The sequence below is a fragment of the Cuculus canorus genome, chromosome 13 (assembly GCF_017976375.1).
Source record: "Cuculus canorus isolate bCucCan1 chromosome 13, bCucCan1.pri, whole genome shotgun sequence".
Taxonomy (NCBI): Eukaryota; Metazoa; Chordata; class Aves; order Cuculiformes; family Cuculidae; genus Cuculus; species Cuculus canorus.
In genome coordinates, this window is record NC_071413.1 from 13,212,437 (window position 1) to 13,233,256 (window position 20,820).

Sequence of the window (20,820 nt, forward strand, 5' to 3'; positions counted from 1 at the left end):
CTCTGCTTTACAGCCTTACACTGAAGCTGGGCAAAAGTTGGTGATTTTAATGCAAGTCAGGCAAAACTCAGCAAAACTGGTTTACTCAGCTTGACAATCAAACAAGGACATAATGTGTGAAACGGAAAACCAAAGAGAAAAAACTTGTGTGATTCCTCTGCAGACTGAAATGACTTTGTCTCAGCTCTCTCTGTTCTTATTCTACACAAGTATTTCAAAAAACCTAAGATATAGAGACATTTACTGAGGGGAATACCAGACGCCTCCCTGTTCTCTCCTTTCATACGTGTAGATAAAAAAAAAAAAAAAAAAAAAAAAAGCAGAATATGGTCCAAAATGCTTCTGCCTCTCAAAACAACTTTATGGTGACTTTATCTAGGCACACTGGCTCTCTGTCACTACTGTGCTGCACAGCTCGAATTGCAGACATTATGAAGACATTCAGCATTTGGTGGATAGAAGGCCTCATCAAAGGAACCACAAAGACATCTGTTCATCAAACTATCCTACTCCCAACTTTTCTTATCTATTTAGATAGTCATGCCAAAGAAGTCATATTTAATCGTATTGCCAAAGGACACACCTCGTGGCATATAAACAGCTTATCTCACGTTGATTTGTAGAAGTACAAGTTCTCAAAAACTGACAAAATATCAGTTCTTCAACAGTCACTGGAATGCAAACAACAGAATAATGACACTTAAAAAAACCAATGTGCAGACTCACACACTTTTATTTATAGAATATTATCAAACGTGTTTTTCAACAATTACTGTACCTGAGCCAGCCAAAGCAAAACATACCATTAGGCACTAAGGGAGAAATTAAGGTAATAAAAGACAGTTTGTTCTTCTGTTATCAACTCATTAAGCATCCAGTAGTTAATGCAGCTAGTGTTTATTTTGACAGATAAATGCATTAGCGATTACATCAAGAGGTGCCCTAATTTCCTCTTGCCCTGCATTTTGAGAATTACTTACATACAATAGTTTTATACTGGATTTCTACCCTGATGTAATTTTAATCTCTAGGGACATGATATTTAAAAAATATAACTAGGAAACTACTTTTTAGAATGTTTTGAGTAATATTGAAGTCTCGATTAAAATCAGTGCCTACAGCCTTCAATCATTCAAATAGGCAACACCTCCAGTAAGACTCTTTCTAGCCCTGTCAAGAGTGAGCCCACAAAGTGCCTACAGGAAGATGTAAGGCTGGGACTGACCCTACAACGCATGACCTAGCCTTTAAGGAAAGTGAGAAATCTGCCAGTAAAAATAACTATGGAAACCCCAACAGTTATGGTTATGTTCACTGTGCCCTGGTTTCAGAAGTTGACTTAAAACATTATATATTCTATTCCCTTAGGAATTTGTCACTGTCAATGTAACATAAGCTGATGTAATATTTTAAAGGATATATTTAAGTTGAAGCAAATACACTGCAACGTAAAGAGTGAAATCCTCAGTTGTCGCTATCTGTAAATTACTCCCTTTACTTTTGGGCAAGTCAGCATATCTCTAGAAGAAATCCTCAATATTCTTTCTCTCCACAAGTAAAGTACAGATAAAAGAATCCATTAATCTAAATTTTTACAAGATTGGAATTTACTGCCAATCAAAACAAATCAAACTAACAGGATGCTTTTCTCTGTCAGAGATTAAATCCTTGCTTAATAGAATACAAGCCAGTTGTACTTGGTACTGCCACCACTGGAGAAGTGTCCCTCCTCTCCCCTCCTCAGATACTGCCATCAGTAATAGATCTGTCAAACTGCACTTATCGGAAGATCTACTATAGGCAGCAGCTTCTTTTCTCTGGCAAAGAGAAATTTCCCATGCTTTCCTTCACGTCTCTGTAAAAAAGTAAACTTTACGCAATTTAATTTCCAAATAAAGGCTACAACAAACAGTATGTGTCTGTTGGAACAAAGTTCTGTCTGCAGCTGGATGGAAAAGGTTGGTCGGTGACAAGAGGCTTACACACATTCTGCTGCCTGAAGATGAACAATATACAGTTTCTTGGTTTGTGTTCTCCCTCAGCTGCGATACCTCAGAAATTACTCTTTTCTGTTCACACATAGCACACAAGCCAGAGAAGAGACATGGAGAAACAAAACCAAACCAACAAACATGAGGGCTCACTGATTTATTCCTCAAACCTGAGCAACTATCTCAATTTTGTTCTGGTAATCTCAGATGTCTCTAGAAATTAATGTCCTGCTATATGATAGAATTTTCTTAGATGGCTGCAACCTCCAAGTTAGTTCAACATGTTTTATAGGAATTGTTCCGATTTACTGTCCCTTGCTTTTTTGTCTGATGTGCAACATTTGCAGTACCCCTCCACGGGTGTTCCTCATAGTGCCCTGGGCAAGCTTCCTTCAGAGCAGACAGCCTGGCCTGCTACAGGGGATGGTAAAAGTGTTCAGAGACCAGCAAATCACAAGTTAAAACCATTTCTTCCATGGAACCACATCTGGGGATTAGGCAGTAAGAGCACACCGATGCCAGGCAGTGCAGCAACATCCAAGAGATGCAGCTCCCAGAAAGCAGGTGCCAAGGAAAGCGCCAACCAGGCTGGGCACCTGTCAGACCAACAATGTCTCTGGGTCCCAGGACTAGACACCTCTGCAACGCTGCTCTGTGGCCTCTGCTGGTGCTAGCTCATTCACACCACGCTCAACTATCTCTAAAAAAATGCTCCATTAACTGGTGAAGAAATACTAAAAGCTCACAGTTAGACCAAAATCACACAACTACGGAACTGAGAGACTAAGACTTTTCTATGAAATGCTTATGATTCTTACCCAAGACTTCCCACCACCCAGGCATGGAACATTTGCTGTATGGAAACTTTGGTCTTCACCATTTGATCTCCTGTGACCCTGCAGGTTCCTCATGCAGTCCCCAAAAAGGGCTGAAGGGGTAGTGCTTCTCGCTTGCAGTAGTTGCTATTGGGTCCTTCTGCTCTGGAAAGCCTTCCACTCTTGCAGACGGATGGCACCATAAAGGCTTGCTTAGCTCTCCACCCATCCACAGAGGCTGTTACTGATGCGTTAGCATCACCTAATTCACAATCTCTTCATAATTTAATTTTGACACCATTTTGCAGAGGCATTTAAAAACAGACTCTTGAGACTCTTCTCCCCAGACATCCACCATACTTTAAAGCATATTGAATCACACTCCTTTTGGACAAGATACCCAACAGCCTGATCACAATACATGTGTGACTCAGATCACAGATCTGGGCTCTGATCTGATGCGTCTGTTGGCATGAGAAGCTTCTCTCCAAATTAGCAGTACAAGCTTAGGTCTGCTGTATGCAAACAGCAAAGGCACATTGCAAACAAACCCTGGATAGTTAAAATTAAGTCCCAGAATGTCAGATAAATGCTGTTAGCAGTTTTGTTAAAACTCTGCAAGTTCAGGTGCTTCAGCTACAAAATCAAAGGCAGACTTCAAAGGTCCTTATGCAGTAAGCAACATGGGGAGAGACTGCAAGGAAGCATGACAACTAACAAACGTTATCAAAGGTAAAAATTGTGCAAGGAATTGAAGGCACAGAGTTGGGGGTTACATGGCATTTATTTGTTTAAAAATTGCTACAAATGTTGCTGGCTAGGTTTGGGGGGTATACTTTTTCTTTAGGTTCTGGAGGGTTGGGTTTTTTCATTTGGGTTTTCTTTATTTGTTGTTAGCTTTTAAAGCAAATCAGAAAAGTAAGGTCTCATGACCTTTTGTATTACCAGTCAGGTTGTTTTTCTTCCAGCCATTTGACAACACAGAATAATTTAAAACTCTATAGAGAGTTAGCATTTCTTTATAGTTTGAGAACTTGAAATGGAGTATTTGGTAAGCTGTCCAAGGGGAAAACACAGGTGATAACAGCAGAGAATAGCAGGAATTCCAAAGGAAGTTTCTCAATGAGCCAAGGACAAGGGTGGCTGGACCCAGCAAAGCCTTTGGCCAGGAGCAACATACCCAGACCAGTGGCAGCATCTCTCTCATCTGGCTGGCTTAAGAAAGCTGCAGCTCAGGGTTTGCTCACATCTGATTTTAAAGTTTAAATTCAAGAGGCAGAATAGTTTAAAGCCATGGCCCAGGTTTAATGCACAGCCGGTGTCCTCAGTCATATATGTCCAGGTTCCTTCTGAGCTCAGTTCTTACATACAGCAGAGGTTCATCTTCCATTACAGTCCCCAAGAGCTTTCCCAGTAGAGTGTATCGTTTTTCACATATTCATATGGCACCTCACAATTTCTTCTGAAGCTGATAGATCTTGAATTAGGCATTATTAATACAAAACAGTCATAGTCTTTTTTTCCCCCAGACTGTTCTGCCAATGTTAGCATATTTCTACTCTTTTCTGTACCTGGAGAGGTAATAACCTATTTGCATAATTTATTTTTTTTTTTTAATTTTTTTGTTTAAACTCCAGCAGTACCTGCTATCCAGACAGGTGACTTTGGCAACTGCTGCCACTTTGTTTCATATGGACAAGTCCTTTCTTGCAGTTACTATGAGTTGCTATTTTTTAAAAGAACACCAGGACATGCTTCCTTCTCCAACCATAACAACTTATTAACAGATGGCCCATTGTGTCTGTATAGATGAGAAAGGAGGGAAGAGCACATCTCTCAGAAAAGTGACAATATTATCTGCATTAAGTATTACAACGTTGCTAAGGACATGAAAATCTACACACTATTAAAACCCTGTTATTTAGTACATCATCAGGTTAGCACCATCTTCATATTGTGTTAAAGTTGCAGCACGTAGCTTCTGTGCAGCAGCAACTGCTGTCTGTTTCCTCCAGGGTTTTCAGCCTATTGTCCCCCTCCCCCCCGAGTCCCCATGAGCTGTGCATACACACTCTCTGAAAGGTTACTTAAAAATGTACAACTACGTCATTAGAGGCAAAATAAAATATTTAACTATACATCAATCAAAAAAAAAAAAAAAAAGGACTCTATAAAGACCATCAGAGCATCATTTAATTTGGGATTACTTAGTGCCGAGATTGATTTTTCTGGGTACCAAAAATTATTAATAACAGTGCTGATAACAGCTACCATTTCTGCTTGGAAAGTCCAACTCAGACTAACCCTGTTGATAATTGGAGAGATATAGATTTGATGGGTGGACGGTACAGTGGATAAGAAACTGGTTGGATGGTCATATTCAGAGAGTAGTGGTCAATGGCTCGAAGCCTGTTGGAGATCCATGACAAGTGGTGTCCCTCAGGGGTCCGTACTGGGACCAGTGCTGTTTAATATCTTCATTAATGACGTTGACAGCGAGATTGAGTGCACCCTCAGCAAGTTTGCAGATAACACCAAGCTGAAGGGTGCAGTTGCCACACCAGAAGGATAGGATGTTATCCACAGGCACCTGGACAGACTGGAGAAGTGGGCCTCTGAGAACCTCATGAGGTTCAACAAGGCCAAGTGCAACGTCCTACACCTTGCACAATTCCTGATTTCAATCCAAGATTGGGGATGATGTGATTGAGAATGACCCTGCAGAGACAGACTTGGGGATGCTGGTCGATGAGAAGCTCAACAAGAGCCGGCAATGTGCGCTCGCAGCCCAGAAGGCCAACCATATCCTGAGCTGCATCAAAAGAAGCGCAGCCAGTAGGGTGAGGGAGGGGATTCTGCCCCTCTGTTTCTATCTTGTGAGACCTCATCTGGAATACTGTGTCCAGTTCTTGACCTCAATGTAGGAAGGATATGGAGCTGTTGGAACAGGTCCAGAGAAGGCTACCAAGATGATCAGAGGGCTGGAGCACCTTCCCTACGAGGACAGGCTGAGAGAGTTGGGGTTGTTTAGTCCGGAGAAGGCTCCGAGGAGATCTTACAGTGACCTTCCAGTACCTGAAGGGCCTACAAGAAAGCTGGGGAAGGACTGGTTACAGAGGCTTGAAGTGATAGGATGAGAGGGAATGGCTATAAACTGTAGAGGGGCAGATTTAGACTAGACGTAAGGAAGAATTTCTTCACTATGAGAGTGGTGAGGCCCTGGCCCAGGTTGCCCAGGGAAGCTGTGGCTGCCCCATCCCTGGAGGTGTTCAAGGCCAGGTCGGATGCGCCTTGAGCAGCCTGATCCAGTGGGACATGTCCCTGCCCATGACAGGGGGGTTGGAAACAGATGATCTTGAAGGTCCCTTCCAACCCAAACTACTCTATGATTCTATCTAAGACTTGAGTTTAGTAATCCACCGTAGTAATCAAACAAAAAGTAGAAATAAGAAAACTGAAGGTAATCTCTCTCTCAAGTAAGATAGTTGCTACTCCTACAAATGTCTAATTAAAACTGTCCAGAATTAGTTGTATGTTTTGTATTAAAGATGACAATAAATATGTTCATAACAATAACAAGGGCTTGTTTTAATAGACCTTTCCAGGCATTAAACACATTAATGACCCATGAAATAACTGTTTCATCTGCAACACATTAAACAATGTTATAACAACACTGCATTAATTGAAAACTCACTCTATTCTGTTTGGGTATTATAGAAGAGACTTACAAATAAGTTTCTTTGTAAAGCAAAATTAAACATATAAATAAGAGGCACACTAGGCAAGTAGTGAAATACCTGTCTTTTGCCAATTTTAAAGCAAGTTTTTTAGCTTTTATTCTTGCAATCTTCTGTTAATTTAGTCATTGAAAGTTAATTAGCAATTTGGGAATTTAAGTTACTAAAAAAGATTCAGACCTTTAAGTAAAAGACAGCACTGTTCTGCAACATTAATGATATTTGCCGCATGCAGCCTTTAATAAGCTCAAATTTGCAGCTCCGCTGTTTAAAGCCACATCACTGAGCTGTTTATTTTAAAAGTCCCTTCTTGAAATAAAAGCAATAGTCACCATCGTGCCTTTGATTTGAGCACAGTGCCACGCCTAAGTAGTAATGTAATTAAAGATGAGCGTATTCCACTATGAATTAGCCTTATCTGTGCAGAATCCTGAACGCACTGACAGCATTGCAACAATTATAAAATGTAAACCAGCTCAGATCTTCATCAAATAGGGAACACATTTTCTCTAGCAGCATAAGTAATACTGGGAGCAATATATGTAAAATTATCAGTCTGGTTTTGTAACGTCTGTGCTTTTTTGAATAAAAGAAAAAAATCAGACTGAAAAGAGACAATTATTTTACTGTCTGTTTCTTAGATATCAGAAAGAGAATTTTGAAATTCATCAAAGCTAACCTTCTGTTATGTACAACAGGCTAAGCTGAAAAGAATGTTAACAAGTTCAATTTTCATTCAATCAGCACTACTGCTCTCTGAAATGTTTCATTGCAGGAAAGAAATAAAAATAATCTATATGGTAATTATGAGGATGAATCCCCCAGTAACTTTCAGCTACATGAAAGGTCAGTTCTATTCAAGATATTTTATCAGTCCCCTGCACATACTCCTGTCCTGTCATTTTAAATCTGAACAGCATTTTATTTTCCCATTTACAGCTACCTGCAGAATTAAGTACTTAAGCCAAATAAGAAAAAAAAAAAAAAAAAGAAATGTTGAATGCTGGCAAAGGCTATAATAGCATGGAGATAAATCGTTCAGCTGCTCTCTCTCAAGCCTCTGGGGCTGCAGATTTTTCTTCTCCTGGTGCACTGTGGGTATTCAAAACTTGTTCAACATGATTTCATTTCATTTCAGGCACTGCCTGAGAAAACTAAATTACAGAATCAATCATACAGAAGGTCAGAGTGAGACTTCATTACAAGTATTGCATGCTTGCATGAATATCTTTCATTTATGACTGACCCAATATGTCACAATAGCTGTCTAGTAAAAATAATCCACTTTCTGAAATTGATGTACTACTGATGTCAATGCTACTCAGCAGGCTGGGCAGATTATAGAGAGGTGTTAAAAAAAGGAACCCTCAGGAGCACAAGTTGTAGTTTTATAGAATTGCCACAGTTTGCAGATTAAAGTAATTTTTCTATGGTCAGCTCAACAGAAAACAGAGCATTAACGGGAAATATTGGGGGTTGATTTTTAATGAGGATATCGCTGCTGATTTCCACTTATTTATATTCAAGTATTTATAGGGATAATATTTGCATCATGTAAACCCTTGTGTTCTTTGAAGTAAAATGTACAGCAGCATTTCATCTCTCAGTGACTCGTTTTTGAGCATAAGGATTTTATTTGCATATTATTAAAATATGAAAATTAATCAAACTGCCTCCATTTTATCTCCTCTTTTCGTTGCCGTTGCTGTTCTTAAATGTAGAAAAATACTGTTAAGTAAGATAAATGTAATGTGTTTGTTGCCAATAATAATGAAGTTAATCAGCATTGTGACAAATTGTCATTCTTTCCATGGTATAACCAGTGGCCTGGATTCAGCTCCTATGTATCAGGACAAAAACTCGACCTTCTTAATACCATGAACAATTGTTAACTCATCAATACAATCTCTTAATAATTGCTAGGCCACGTTTATACTGAGAATAAGTATCTTTCCTGTACCATTAATGATTTTTTTTTCAATATAATAATATAAAAAGAACATGTTAAAAAGAGATTTCTTTTTTCTTTTTTTGGTCTTCCTATGGGAAATACGTGAGATACTTGCAGAAGAAGTATTACAAGGTAGCCAGCCAACTCCACACCCTCAGGGAGACATAGGAGAACCTTGACATAACCTATTTTTAACTATGCCTCTGGCGATTCTGCATTCAAGTTTATAGGTGAACATGTCAGGTAGTACACAGAAAAAAGCCAAAGACACACAGTATTAATCATAATTCTGTCCAAGCCCATTTTATTTTTTCAACATTTGTGATTTAAAATCTCATGGCATTTCTTCAAGGTGAAATTCTTCTACTGGACTTTTTAACAGGGGAAGACTACATTTATCTAAATTAAATATTGCTTACAGTAAAGCTCTCTAATGCTTCACAAGATAACCAATAAACTCAATGCAGTGCATATTGAAATAATTTAGGTTTGTATTCAGCTAAAGAAGCTTTAGTGATTAGGAATACACTATTAATACAGCCTTTAAATAAGACTATCCTAGTATCGCTGGATAAGAACATTGTTCTGTAAGTATACGAACACCATAATTATTTTACAACCCCATCTTTAGTTCTTTCAGATATAGTAAATTCAATTGACCATGAAATGAAATTTCATAGTCAAAATGCCTCCTTTACATTTTTTTTATTGCTGCAATAAAGTTTTTATAGCTCCAAGGCAAGGTAATTCATGAAATGTCTAATTTAAAGATGAATTCTAATATTATTAATAAATATTTACCAGTTTAATAAAGTGCACATTTTTCACATAAAATATGATATAAAGTTTTCATTTTCTATTTTTGAGATACAGATTAACTGCTGGAAAATTTGAGTACTAAAGAGAGCTATGCAAGTTCAGGGAAAACCTATGTAAGGACTGTCTGTTAATATTTTTAAACTTCCTGAAGCTGCTCAGCATTTATGAGCAGAAGAGAAAAAGACTACTGACTAAAATACAGTGGCAGGGGTCACTCCAACACACAATATAAAACAAATCAAGCAGTTCTGGGGAAGCGTCTGACGCATAGACCTCCCAGTGTAGCTCTTCCATATCAAATCACACAACTCCTCATCAATTTTCTGCAGCAAAACTACACACATGTTCTCAACCCACAGCTTTGAACTGGCAATCACCTTAGGAAAAAAGCACTGTACTACTGGGGTGAGAAGGCATGAGGTTCTCTACATCTTCTCATTGACCTATACAGGAACAAATTCTTACCACTGAAGTCAACGTAAATTGTGCCATTAATTTCTACATTGCACACGCTGGAAAAAAATGAGAAGATGTTAAGCCTCCCATCCAGTGCAAGAACAGATAAGAGAAGAGATACCTAGTCAGGAGGCCTTTTCTGGTTGGAACTGTGGAAGTGACAGCATTTACTCATGGAAAAAAATCACATTCAGTGAAAGGATGCAAAATTAAAAGGCACGACTAGGTGAGGCTACAAACCATCTGATAACATTAAGGGCACACTCACACACATAACACGACACTGATCCAGCGCATGATATTTATTACATATTTCTGAGCAATTTTCATTGGATTCAGTGTGCACACTCTCCACTTTCAGGCATAACCACTTCTGACTCTCAGATTTTATTAATCTGTTCTTTCTTTAGTAGTCACCCACGATGTTCAGTGCACATAAAACTCCATGCAAAATGAGATCTGAAAAGAACCATCATACCCTTCAGGGCCTGTTTTAGGCTGTCCTTTCTTTGTATCTCTGGAGTTCCTTCCATCTAAGAAACCTGAACACGCACAAGTCCATGGGACCTGATGAGATGCATCCACAGCTTCTGAGGAAACTGGTGGATGAAGTTGCTAAGCCACTATCCATCATATTTGAGAATTCCTGGGAGTTCAGTGAAGTACCCACTGACTGGAAAAGGGGAAACATATCTTCCATTTTTAAAAAAGGAACACTCAGGACGCTCACTCTCATCTCTGTGCCTGGCAAGATTATGGAGCAGATCCTCCTGGAAACTCTACTGAGGCACACGGAAAATAAGGTGATTGGTGACAGTCAACTTGGCTTCATAAAGGGAAAACCATGCCTGATGAGTTTGATGGCCTTCTACAATGGGGCAGGGATAAGAATAACTGACAACATCTACCTGGACTTGTGCAAAGCATTTGACACTGTCCTGCATGACATTCTTGTCTCTAAATTGGAGAGACATGTATTTGACAGATGGACCACTTGGTGGATAAGGAATGGGCTGGATGGTGACACTCAAAGTGTTGTGGTCAACAGCTCAACATCCAAGTAGAAGCAGAGACCAGTGATGAGTGACATTCCGCAGAGGTCAGTATTGGGACTGGTTTTGTTTAAACATCTTTGTTGGAGACATGGACAGTGGGATTGAGGGCACCCTCAACAAGTTTGCTGATGAGACCAAGCTGTGTGGCACGGTCACAGACTTGGAGGAAAGGCATGCCATCTAGAGGGACCTTGACAGACTTGAGAGGTGAGCCTGTGCAAACCTGATGAGGTTCAACACGGCCAAGGTCCGGCAAGCTGGGTCAGGGCACAATTCTGGAGTCCTCAGAACAGGAAGGACATGGATCTGTTAGAGCGAGTCCAGAGGAGGGCCCCAAAGATGTTCCAAGGGCTGGAGCACCTCCCATATGAGGACTGGATGATGAGAGAGTTGGGGTTGTTTAGCCTAGAGAAGAGAAGGCTCCAGGAGGACCTTAGAGCAGCCTTCCAGTAATTAAAGGGGGCCTATGGGGAAGCTGAGAGGATCTTTATCAGGGAGTGCAGTAATAGGGCAGGGGATAAAGGTTTTAAACTGAAAGAAGGTACGATTAGATTAGCTATTAGGAGGAAATTTTTTACTGTGATGGTAGCTAGGCACTGGAACAGGTTGCCCAGAGAAGCTCCATGCCTGGAGGTGTTTAAGGCCAGCTTCAATGAGGTTTTGAGCAACCTGAAGGTGTCCCTGCCCGTGGCAGGAGAGTTGGAACTGGACAATCTTTAAGGTTCCTTCCAATCCAAACCATTCTAAGATTCTTTGATTCACTGACTCACAGCTGTGTCTCATCACTGGGAGTATGAAAGTTACTGCACAAAGCCTAGCAAAACCCAAGCAGGGAGATTGCCCAAAGCCGAAAGGGAAATACAACAAGAAACTGGAAACTCTCCCTATACAATCTCCCACTAAGCTGACAGCCATACAGTGAGTATAGATTCCGGAGAAGACTTGATACAACCTTGAGTTTGATTGTTTGAATTAACAGGAGGGGTCACTGGAAGTAAGTTAACAGCCATTGTCACTCAGCCCTTCCCCACAGCTGGATTGACCCTCCCATTTGCTGGAAACAGCCCAGGAACAGGAAAACAGGCTCAGCTCATCCCAGTCTCTGTGGTCAACAAAAGCACTGAACAGAAGAAAGACTTGACCCAATATTTCTAAGTAAAATCAAGTTATTGCATCCCTATCTCTGCTGTTATGAGTTTAAAAATAAAAAACCCAAACAACAATTTTCCATTTATCCCATGGAATATACAGAATATAGGGAAATAGATGGGGTTTTTATTGCTGGTGCTGTGTGTCTGGGTCCGTTTCTGAGCAAATCTCAACACTGCACTTTCAAAATATCCTGATGGCTGTCATCAAACGTGGGTCCTGTACAGACAAGCAATTCCTTCTGAATGTTATAGTCCATCCTGGCCAATGCAATGAGCTTTCAATTCTTGATGCCAGTGTCAAATGTATAACGCGTTTTCGAACTTTAACAGCACTTGGTATATACGTGATGCCAACGGATATAGGCTTCCAAGGCTATTCCCAAAATTAATATTCTGTGTTTATAAAGCCTGACTACTTCTTCACAAAAGATCTGTCAACACACAGTAGAGCGTTGCATTGGACATTAACAGCCATATTTATCTTCCTGGATCCACCAATATTAAACCCTTAACCATTTGCCAATTGCCTTGGGGAACCGAATAATAGCATCTCATTGTTCGCTGTGTAGCACTGACAACACATGTCATCATTCATACAGAATGTGCTTGCACATGATGCAAAACATTGGCAAATGCTCGGTCAGGCTACAACACCACGACATCCTACAGTTCTTCTCAGAGGTCAATTAAAACTGATAGATGACAAAAATCTACATTACTGTGCTTTGACAGACAATATTAGGCAATGGAAACACACAAAGAACTGGACCTACCATATGCAGTCCATTGCTGTGGATGACACTGTCTTGCTCAACGAGATTTCGGGATATTGTAATAGAGGGAAGATCCAAGCTCTGGGGGGGAAACTGAGGCGTAAATTCATTTCCTTGTGCAGGCAGCTGGTCACCAAGGCCCTGAAAGGGCAGCAGAATATCCGCCATCCCCAGCGCAGGGTCTGACTCGGGTGGAGGCGTAATCGGTGGGATTTCAAACTCCTCATCCCCAAGGCTCGGTGTATGGAATGTCTGCTAGAAAAAGGACAGAACAAATCAAACCACGTTAGGGCACACCACTCTCAGAAACCACCTTTGGACCTGAAGTCCAAACCTTGTTTTGTTCTCAAATGTAAACTCTATAACGTAACAAAATTTTCAAGTTTTTTATACTTGAAGGGGTTTGTGGATCGTTCTGATTAAAGATTTAAGTCTCATTATCATATGGCTTTAATGGAGTATCAGTATTAACAGTTTTTTAATGCGTACTTAATTAGCAACATCTGTCTTTGTTGTTAGTCTGAATATCAGCCACACTGGATTTGGCTGTATAACAAATTGCCATTTTATTGATATGTTAGTAAAATATAGCACAAACATCTTACTCCCATGCTTCATAAAATACTGACAATTCTGTAGCGCACACACAACATTAACTCAGCACTGACCATTTCAGATCTTTTGTTTCCTTTTTATCCACTAATAAACATGAAACATTATAATTCTGGGCTTTCTTTTCCATCCCGAAACTACAATGCATCCTTTCAAACAAAAGTTGGATTTTGGAGGAGAGACACGTACTAGGGAGTGAGTGTGATTACAGCAGCTTCCAGTGCTTTCTGAAGCAAGCCAGCTTTGTTTGAACAGTAGGTTTGTTATGAACTAAACACCTGTTAAGATGCCTTGAGCAAAACATTTACTGCCAGTTATCTTCAGGGTTTGTGCGTGTTTGTACGTGTGCATGTGTCTGTCAAAGATAATCTTTATACAAGTAGATTCTGTATCTGGCTTCAACACTGCTGACTTTTATTTGGGAAACAAATGAGCTACGCTTATTCAAATTTCTTGTGAGTTAAATGAACTTTCATGTATTATTTCAGGTCCACTGCTACTTAATAATAGAAATTCAGTGCTTGAAATTAGGCCATTTTAAATGTACCCAAATCAGGACTGAATTGATCAAATTGGGCAGTTGGCAATCCTAAAATAGGCACTCTTGTCTTGTTCTGGACATGCAAGGCTGCTCTGGGATTTGTTTGTTTGCATTAGTTCAGGATTCGAGTTAGGAGGGTGGGGAGAATTTTTTTATGTATTATTTACGTTGTTTGAAAGAGTGACTTAATGCCAGTTAATTTAAAAATGATATGTTCAGTGAAAGATCTCATTAACTGCTGCAAATTGTCATCCTTCAAACTGTTAATGATGATATAAATTAATAACCGCTTGAGAGAGGATGGAAACCGAAACACAAAAAAACCTTTTGCTTGCATATAGAACCTGTCAGCTGTCATTATTGGTCTCACACCAGAAATGATGAGGTCCCAGACTGCTGCAGTCTGCAGTATCGCCAGAATCTGCGGAGATTCTACCCATCTCGATCTGCAAGACTGTAACTTAATTCTGGATGTGAAAGATGGGCCTGGATTAGGGAGACATTTGACTTCCCCACTGCTGTATTATAAAAGGTGTGAATTTTTCTTCCCATGAACCCCTTAGTTCACAAACACAAAGGATGGATTGGCCAGGAGAAGTGGTTGGCTAATGAACATAACCCTATGGCTGCATTTGCAGTTATTTTGGCACTAATGTGGTCTAGTAACAGATGCAACTGTAATTTGTGACTCATTTGCTACCCCATTACTGCTTAATGAAATCTAACATATCACATTAACAATACGGATAAACACTCATTCTTGATATGTGGCATTTGGCTGTTTTCATTACCACTGTAATTAACACTTGAAATATTATTTCAATAAATATTTAAGGTGCTTTAAAACGGGTCATAGTAATCATGACATAGAGACAAGAAAACATAAAGCAAATGTGTGGCTTCTAAGCCCCAATGTGCTCTCGGATTACACTCTTAAGGCATTATTTACAGGAATAAAATGGGCTTCTAGCTCAGCAGCACCCAGGCCCAAAATCACAGTGAGAAAGCTACATTCATGTTAATGTAAAAACACTATAATTAAATACATTATAATGCAGTAATTGCCAAGTTAGTTTCACTCTTTAATGCAAACCCTAACACTTAATCATATTTTTTATTCCTTGTTCAAGCAAAAGGGTTGAATGAAATCAGTATTATTATAGTATACGTTTGAACCTCTCTTTACCTGACATATTTATAAGATGGTAGTAATTATAAAAGCTGGATCTTTTTCCCCATTTAACAGAATAACCCTAGGACAGCTGTATAAATATATAACACATCTAGATAAGAATACATTTGACTTAGAAAAGCAACATTCATCTTAATACTGAGAGCTTAGTAGAAATTGGAGAGTAAATTGATGAATACCATAACATTTTTCAAATGAGAGTTTAATTCTCACAATATAATTTGCCCAAACATGTATATATCTCTTTTAAAAAAAAGTTCTATTGGACCTGAGGATGAAATAGATGTAATCTAAGAAGAAAGAAAGCCCCTTAGTGAGGTAGTCTTAAATCCAAATCCCTGGGCTATTCAGTCTGTAAAAAGAGCCTGAATAGTATGTAATTTGGGATTGCAGAAAGGTGCTGTTATGACCAAAAGATGTTATAATATTTGTCGGATTTATCTTACCAATCACATTTTTTAAAGTTATTAACTTTTCAAATATTTATATCTTACACATTTTTAAAAAAACTGTATGCATGGTTAAATGCCATCTGTACTGAAATGTTCAAAACATTTGTTCCTTTTGATAAAAATGCAAATCTGGAGAACTGTTGTATCAACATATAACAGCCAATGTCTGACACGGTGAATTATCACAGCTGGAATTAAATTGTCTCTGAACAGCTGCTGGCAGCAGAGCTTTCATCAATGTTTGATTCAAATGTAGGAAAGAAATTCTACAGAAAGAAACATCATGTTGTCATTACAGATGGGGTTTGTGTTCATTATCACAAATAACACTGGAGCTAGTGCCAAACAATATTCCCTTATCTAAGCAGTCTTGCTGGGTAAAAAAAGGATGGTGACCATTGTAAAAATGATTCATAAAATACAGCTCTTAATTCTAACCTTTGTATTTATTGTTACACCTTTCTACTTATTTTCTCCAAGATCACTTGATGAGCAAAAGGTGTTTCTGTCTGGAGCTGGGGTCGGTATTAGCATATTGATAGTCTATTAACTGACTGTAAGGTGCCACTGCTGTAAACAATACATGGAGAGTGCAGTTGCCGTACCTCGCTCCTTTTTCCTTTTCAAAGGCAGTGATCACAGACATCACTCCACAACCCAGACAGCCTCTACCAGCCTGGCCCCTGGGTTTGTTCTTGCTCCTCGTCACAAGTAGCACATAGACTCAGGCAACAATGCTGGGTTTGGTTTTCTAACTTATATGAGTAATAAGAACCCAAATAAAAATGTTTGTATCTTGAACAGAAATTAGCACATAAGCTAGCAGTGACTATTACTAAGCTTGCTTTCAAAATGTACACCTACTGTGCTTTTCATTTGTTTCCTTCTGTCTATAATTTTTTTCATATATACAGCAGATTTGTTTCTATTGACATGCTATGTAAGTAACAGCCTTATGGACAGCTAAATTGACTAGTAATGGAGAGCTGTCAAGTTATTTTCTTTCTCATTAAAGTCTTTATTTTGTGCTCCATAAAACACAAAGAAATTCGACACTTCACTCTTCATCCATTCAAAGTCTGTTAAATTATCAAAGCTAACAGCAGAATATGAGCATAGATAAAAAAGAAAAACATCTACCTCATTTGCAGCAAGAAACGCATTATTTGCCTCTGCCATGTTCATGTAGTTGTTATTGTTTCCAAACTGAAAGAAAAATAAATATTTGGATTTTAATGCATGCCATGATAAACTTTTCTTTACCTCATCACTGTCACAGATAAAGTTGGAAGAAAAAAAGAAGCAAAAGCAAAACAACAAACAAATGCGATGTCATTTTGCAGATGTTCTTTAAAGTCAAAATTAGATTAGATTCAAAACTTTCATTGTTATTATTATATACCCTGCATTCCCAGCTCTGTACATGGAAGATATCCAAGCATATCTCTGCAACTTTCTTTGTCCATATAGCAAAACCACCCCACGGGCCTCGAGGTGACTCTGGAAATTACATATCCATTAGAAAAGAGACCGTTCTCCAGAAAAGAGATTTTGACTATACGATATCTTCCCCGACATGCATTACAGTATTTCTGCAGATGATTCTGAGCAGAAGGACTGCAGCACCTAGAAGTAGCTGGTGCCTTACAATTCCAAATAGACCTGTTTTTAAAGAGATAAAGGTCAGAAAGGGGAAGAATGAGAATCTGTGGCATTGTTCTTAAGATCTCATTATTTCCACAAAATTAAAAAGCCAAACAATCCCCCTTTGTATATCCTTCATTCCAGTTGAGCTTCCACACCCCTAATGAACATTAACACCAGAAGATTTTGCAAATCAGAGAAACTGTATCACACTGAGACCTTGAGATCTACCCAGAGTGGAGTGGCCAAGTGCACACTTGCTCCCACTGAGGTGCAACTCTTCTCGCATACAAGCAATCTGAAAGGATCCTCTCTGAAGCCAGAGAATTATTTTTCCCAAAATCTCAAGTATGAACATTTGTTGATGAAGGTAATTACTTCATATTTTGCAGACTGAGCATAGGAGAAAAGAAATTATCAGCATTTGGTTAATTGGCACTTAGAGTGTCTTATTCCCTTAAATGTCTCTTTGAAAAAGCAAGTAGTCTGGTAAGAATTTCTGTCTGTGTTCCTAGACCAGGCAAGTGCCCAGGGTCTTTGCTTCAAGGAACACATACCAACCATGTCATGCAGCTACCATATAAAACACTAAATCACAGGCTTTCGCATTTTCATATTTCCATTATCAGGCACAGTGCACACTGCAAAGGGTATCAATGAGACCAAAGTCCCCTTGCTGTCCCCTATAACGCCTTTCCACTTCACCGCTGCTAAAGCCATCCTAAGCATTCCTTCCTTAACTCCCATTTTTGAGTTATGTAAGGCTAATATTTTTAGGAAAGCTTTGTTTTACCTTTCCATATCTTGGTGGACCTGCACCCCCCAAAACCACAACAGCAACCACCACCACCAGCAGCATGAGCTCTGCAACAAGTGCATGAGGATGGGTAACCATGTACTTGCACAGAATATTCTCTTTATACAAGAAACTCTATTGTGCTTCAAGAGCAGCAGAACTTGTCCTGAAAGTAAACACACTTTGCTCCAGCTCAATTCACTATTGCAGTACTTGGTGCCTGACTGTTTTCAGCAGGGAAATGTTTCAGACCCTGACTCTCAATTGCTCCTGCAGCATGCCAGAGCGATCCTTTCCACAATCCATTTCTGAAAATAAGACCAAAAGTTAAAAGGAGAGGAAAACAAATGAACAGGAGGAAACTATAATGATAGAGAATGAAAAAAAAAAAAAAAAAAAAAGGAAGATGGACACAAAGAATTGCAGCCTCATGCAACTGATGAATTATCTGATTGACAAAATAGGATATCAAGAAAATCAGAAGACAAGCATGGGAGGAAAGGAATATGAGATGAGATTACTCATTCTGAAGTATGAAATTCCATTTGTGTACTTAACATGCTGAATCTTTCAAACTATAACACATGTTAAGCAATGGAGGCCTCAACACAATATGCAGGCTGCCTCGTAGCTATTAAAACTCTGTTATCCTCAGCTATGCAGATACTCAAGTAAGGTCATCCATTTTTTTAAGAAAACCCAGATGTCACCCCTTCCTGAAGATTAAAAATTTAAAAAAAACATTGCACATTCAAATTACTGTTTTCGATGTGTGCATGTGGATTTGTTACACAAGGACATACTACTTTAGCTCAACAGCAAGATTGACAGGATAGATTTTTCCTGTCAGTTAGCGGCAAACTAAGGATTTACACGAAAAACTCAAATGGCTCTGTCTGTTCTTTCTACAGTAACAAGAAAAATTAAATCAGATTCTCAAATTATATTATAAGCGTAAACATACAACAGGCAAGCATAGCCCTAATATTGGGTAAATAAGTGGGAACAAACCCTATCTTATTTTAATGAGCGTAGCATCCTACGGTCTCCAGTGCCTCGAAATGGAAATGGAGCCGATTTTTTTGTCTTGAAGAGTAAAACTCTGTATTAGCTTGATCTACGTGTATTTCTCACACCACTGCTACTGCTCTGGTGATTGCCAAGTGTTTTTCTTCCTTTATGTTTTATTAGAGTAAAAGAAAGGGGAAAGTGACAACATAATTTTCTGTTTCAGTAAGACTGGAAGTAAATGGCATTGCGAGGATTCTCAAAGATAGAAGTTGCAAGTACATATCATCCTTAGATTCATTCTGTTCTTGGGCTACGGTATTTAAGACCCTGTTGCGTATGACTTGGGCACTGATGTCAGGACCTGGCATATTTAAGTTTTTGTTAGTTTGGATCATAGCAAATATTATTTAAATTTATTTTTTGTCTCTGAATTAGAAAGCCATTGAAGGCAAACAACAATTATCAGTGAGTATTTCTCAGATTAAACTTCCATATTATCTAATGGTACCTATAACAACAAAAGAAAATAAAATGGTTATTATCTTAAGGACCTAAACAATTCAAAAAACAAATTAAGCTAAGAGTGAAATAAGAACTGGGTTAGAAATCCTCTTCTGAACAGTTAGTCTGCGAATGTAATTACTGAAGAAACTACAGTTAATCAGCTGTGAATTGTATCCATTAATTAGTATTTGCCCTGGAGAAATGAGAAAAATCAGTAACAATGTTAACACTGCAATGCACTGATGAGTACTGAAACACAGGGCCCTCAGCATTTAGTCAAGCAGGTGGCTCCAATGGTCCAAGTAATTTAAAAAGCTCTCACCTGAAGTGCAGAGCTGGAATTACAAAGCACTTCTTGCATATCTTTGTATCTATATAAGGCTATAATTAATGGCTTTTAATTTAGAAACACTTTGTGATCAACTGGGAACAGTTATAAATCATTCTAAATAGAACAAGGGGTTCTTGTCTATTTTAGTAAAATAATTTGGGAAAGATTTTTTTTTCTGAAATTACTTTTGTTGACTGCAACATTTTTCTCTACTTATTTTCTAAAGGATCAGACACCCCATAAACATCCGGCATTAGAACTAAAGGCAAGATCCAACAGCTTGGTCTGCCCAGGTACACTCCTGTGGGGTCCCACATGTTGGATTTCCTTGGAACAGAGAGAGATTAAGATGCAACATGTAGTGCAGTTATCTTTTTGGTTTGTGCTGGCTTTGGGATGCTTTGCAACTTACCAAGCCATAGCAATTAGCAAGGTTTTGCATAAACGTTTGCAACTAAAGATTTCAGAGCACTCTCGTTCTGGAACTACCAAAGAGTAAACTTTTTCAGCTGCCTTTGCCAACACGGCCCATCAGCCTGTTTAAACAAAATTAGTTTCAAGTTTTGCCCTTTCAAGCAACTTCTACAATGTCATCTAAATCAGGGGCATCGTAGTTCTACAAACTACTATTTGCTTCAACAAACTCCAACTTACGTTTTGCTAACTAAATTAAGCGTAAGTACCACAACTTACTGCCACAGCAAACCAAAGGAAACCATAAGCATACACTGATTTCATGAAACAGATTGCAAATAAACCGAACCGCTTCTGAACTTGTTGTGAATCACAGCTTTAGTTCTTGATGCAAATCACTGCATTAAAACTATGACAGTTCAGTCCTCTACTTGTTTATGTTCCAAGGGCCCTTGAATCCATACGAACCAACACAAAGGCTGTAATGAGAGACTGGATGTTTGCTTACCAATACTTTGAATTAAGAAGGTCAAGAAAAGTGATTGTTTCTAAAATAGCTTGTTGAAGATCTC

The 20,820-nt window shown here is 38.9% G+C and overlaps 1 protein-coding gene across 5 annotated transcripts in view; it reads right to left on the minus strand.

The window, feature by feature from the left end:
- Nucleotides 1–20,820, minus strand: part of TOX3 (TOX high mobility group box family member 3) — an 85,657-nt gene that overhangs the window by 11,913 nt on the left and 52,924 nt on the right. For 3 of the 5 annotated variants that reach the window (XM_054079133.1, XM_054079131.1, XM_009558619.2), the window contains exons 2-3: nucleotides 16,689–16,754; nucleotides 12,752–13,006 (exon numbers count right to left, since the gene is read on the minus strand). In XM_054079133.1, the coding sequence (XP_053935108.1) occupies nucleotides 12,752–13,006; nucleotides 16,689–16,733 (300 nt within the window). In that variant the 5' untranslated portion in view covers nucleotides 16,734–16,754. The remainder of the gene's footprint in view (nucleotides 1–12,751; nucleotides 13,007–16,688; nucleotides 16,755–20,820) is intronic. The other 2 variants (XM_054079132.1, XM_009558620.2) reach the window with 1 other exon arrangement.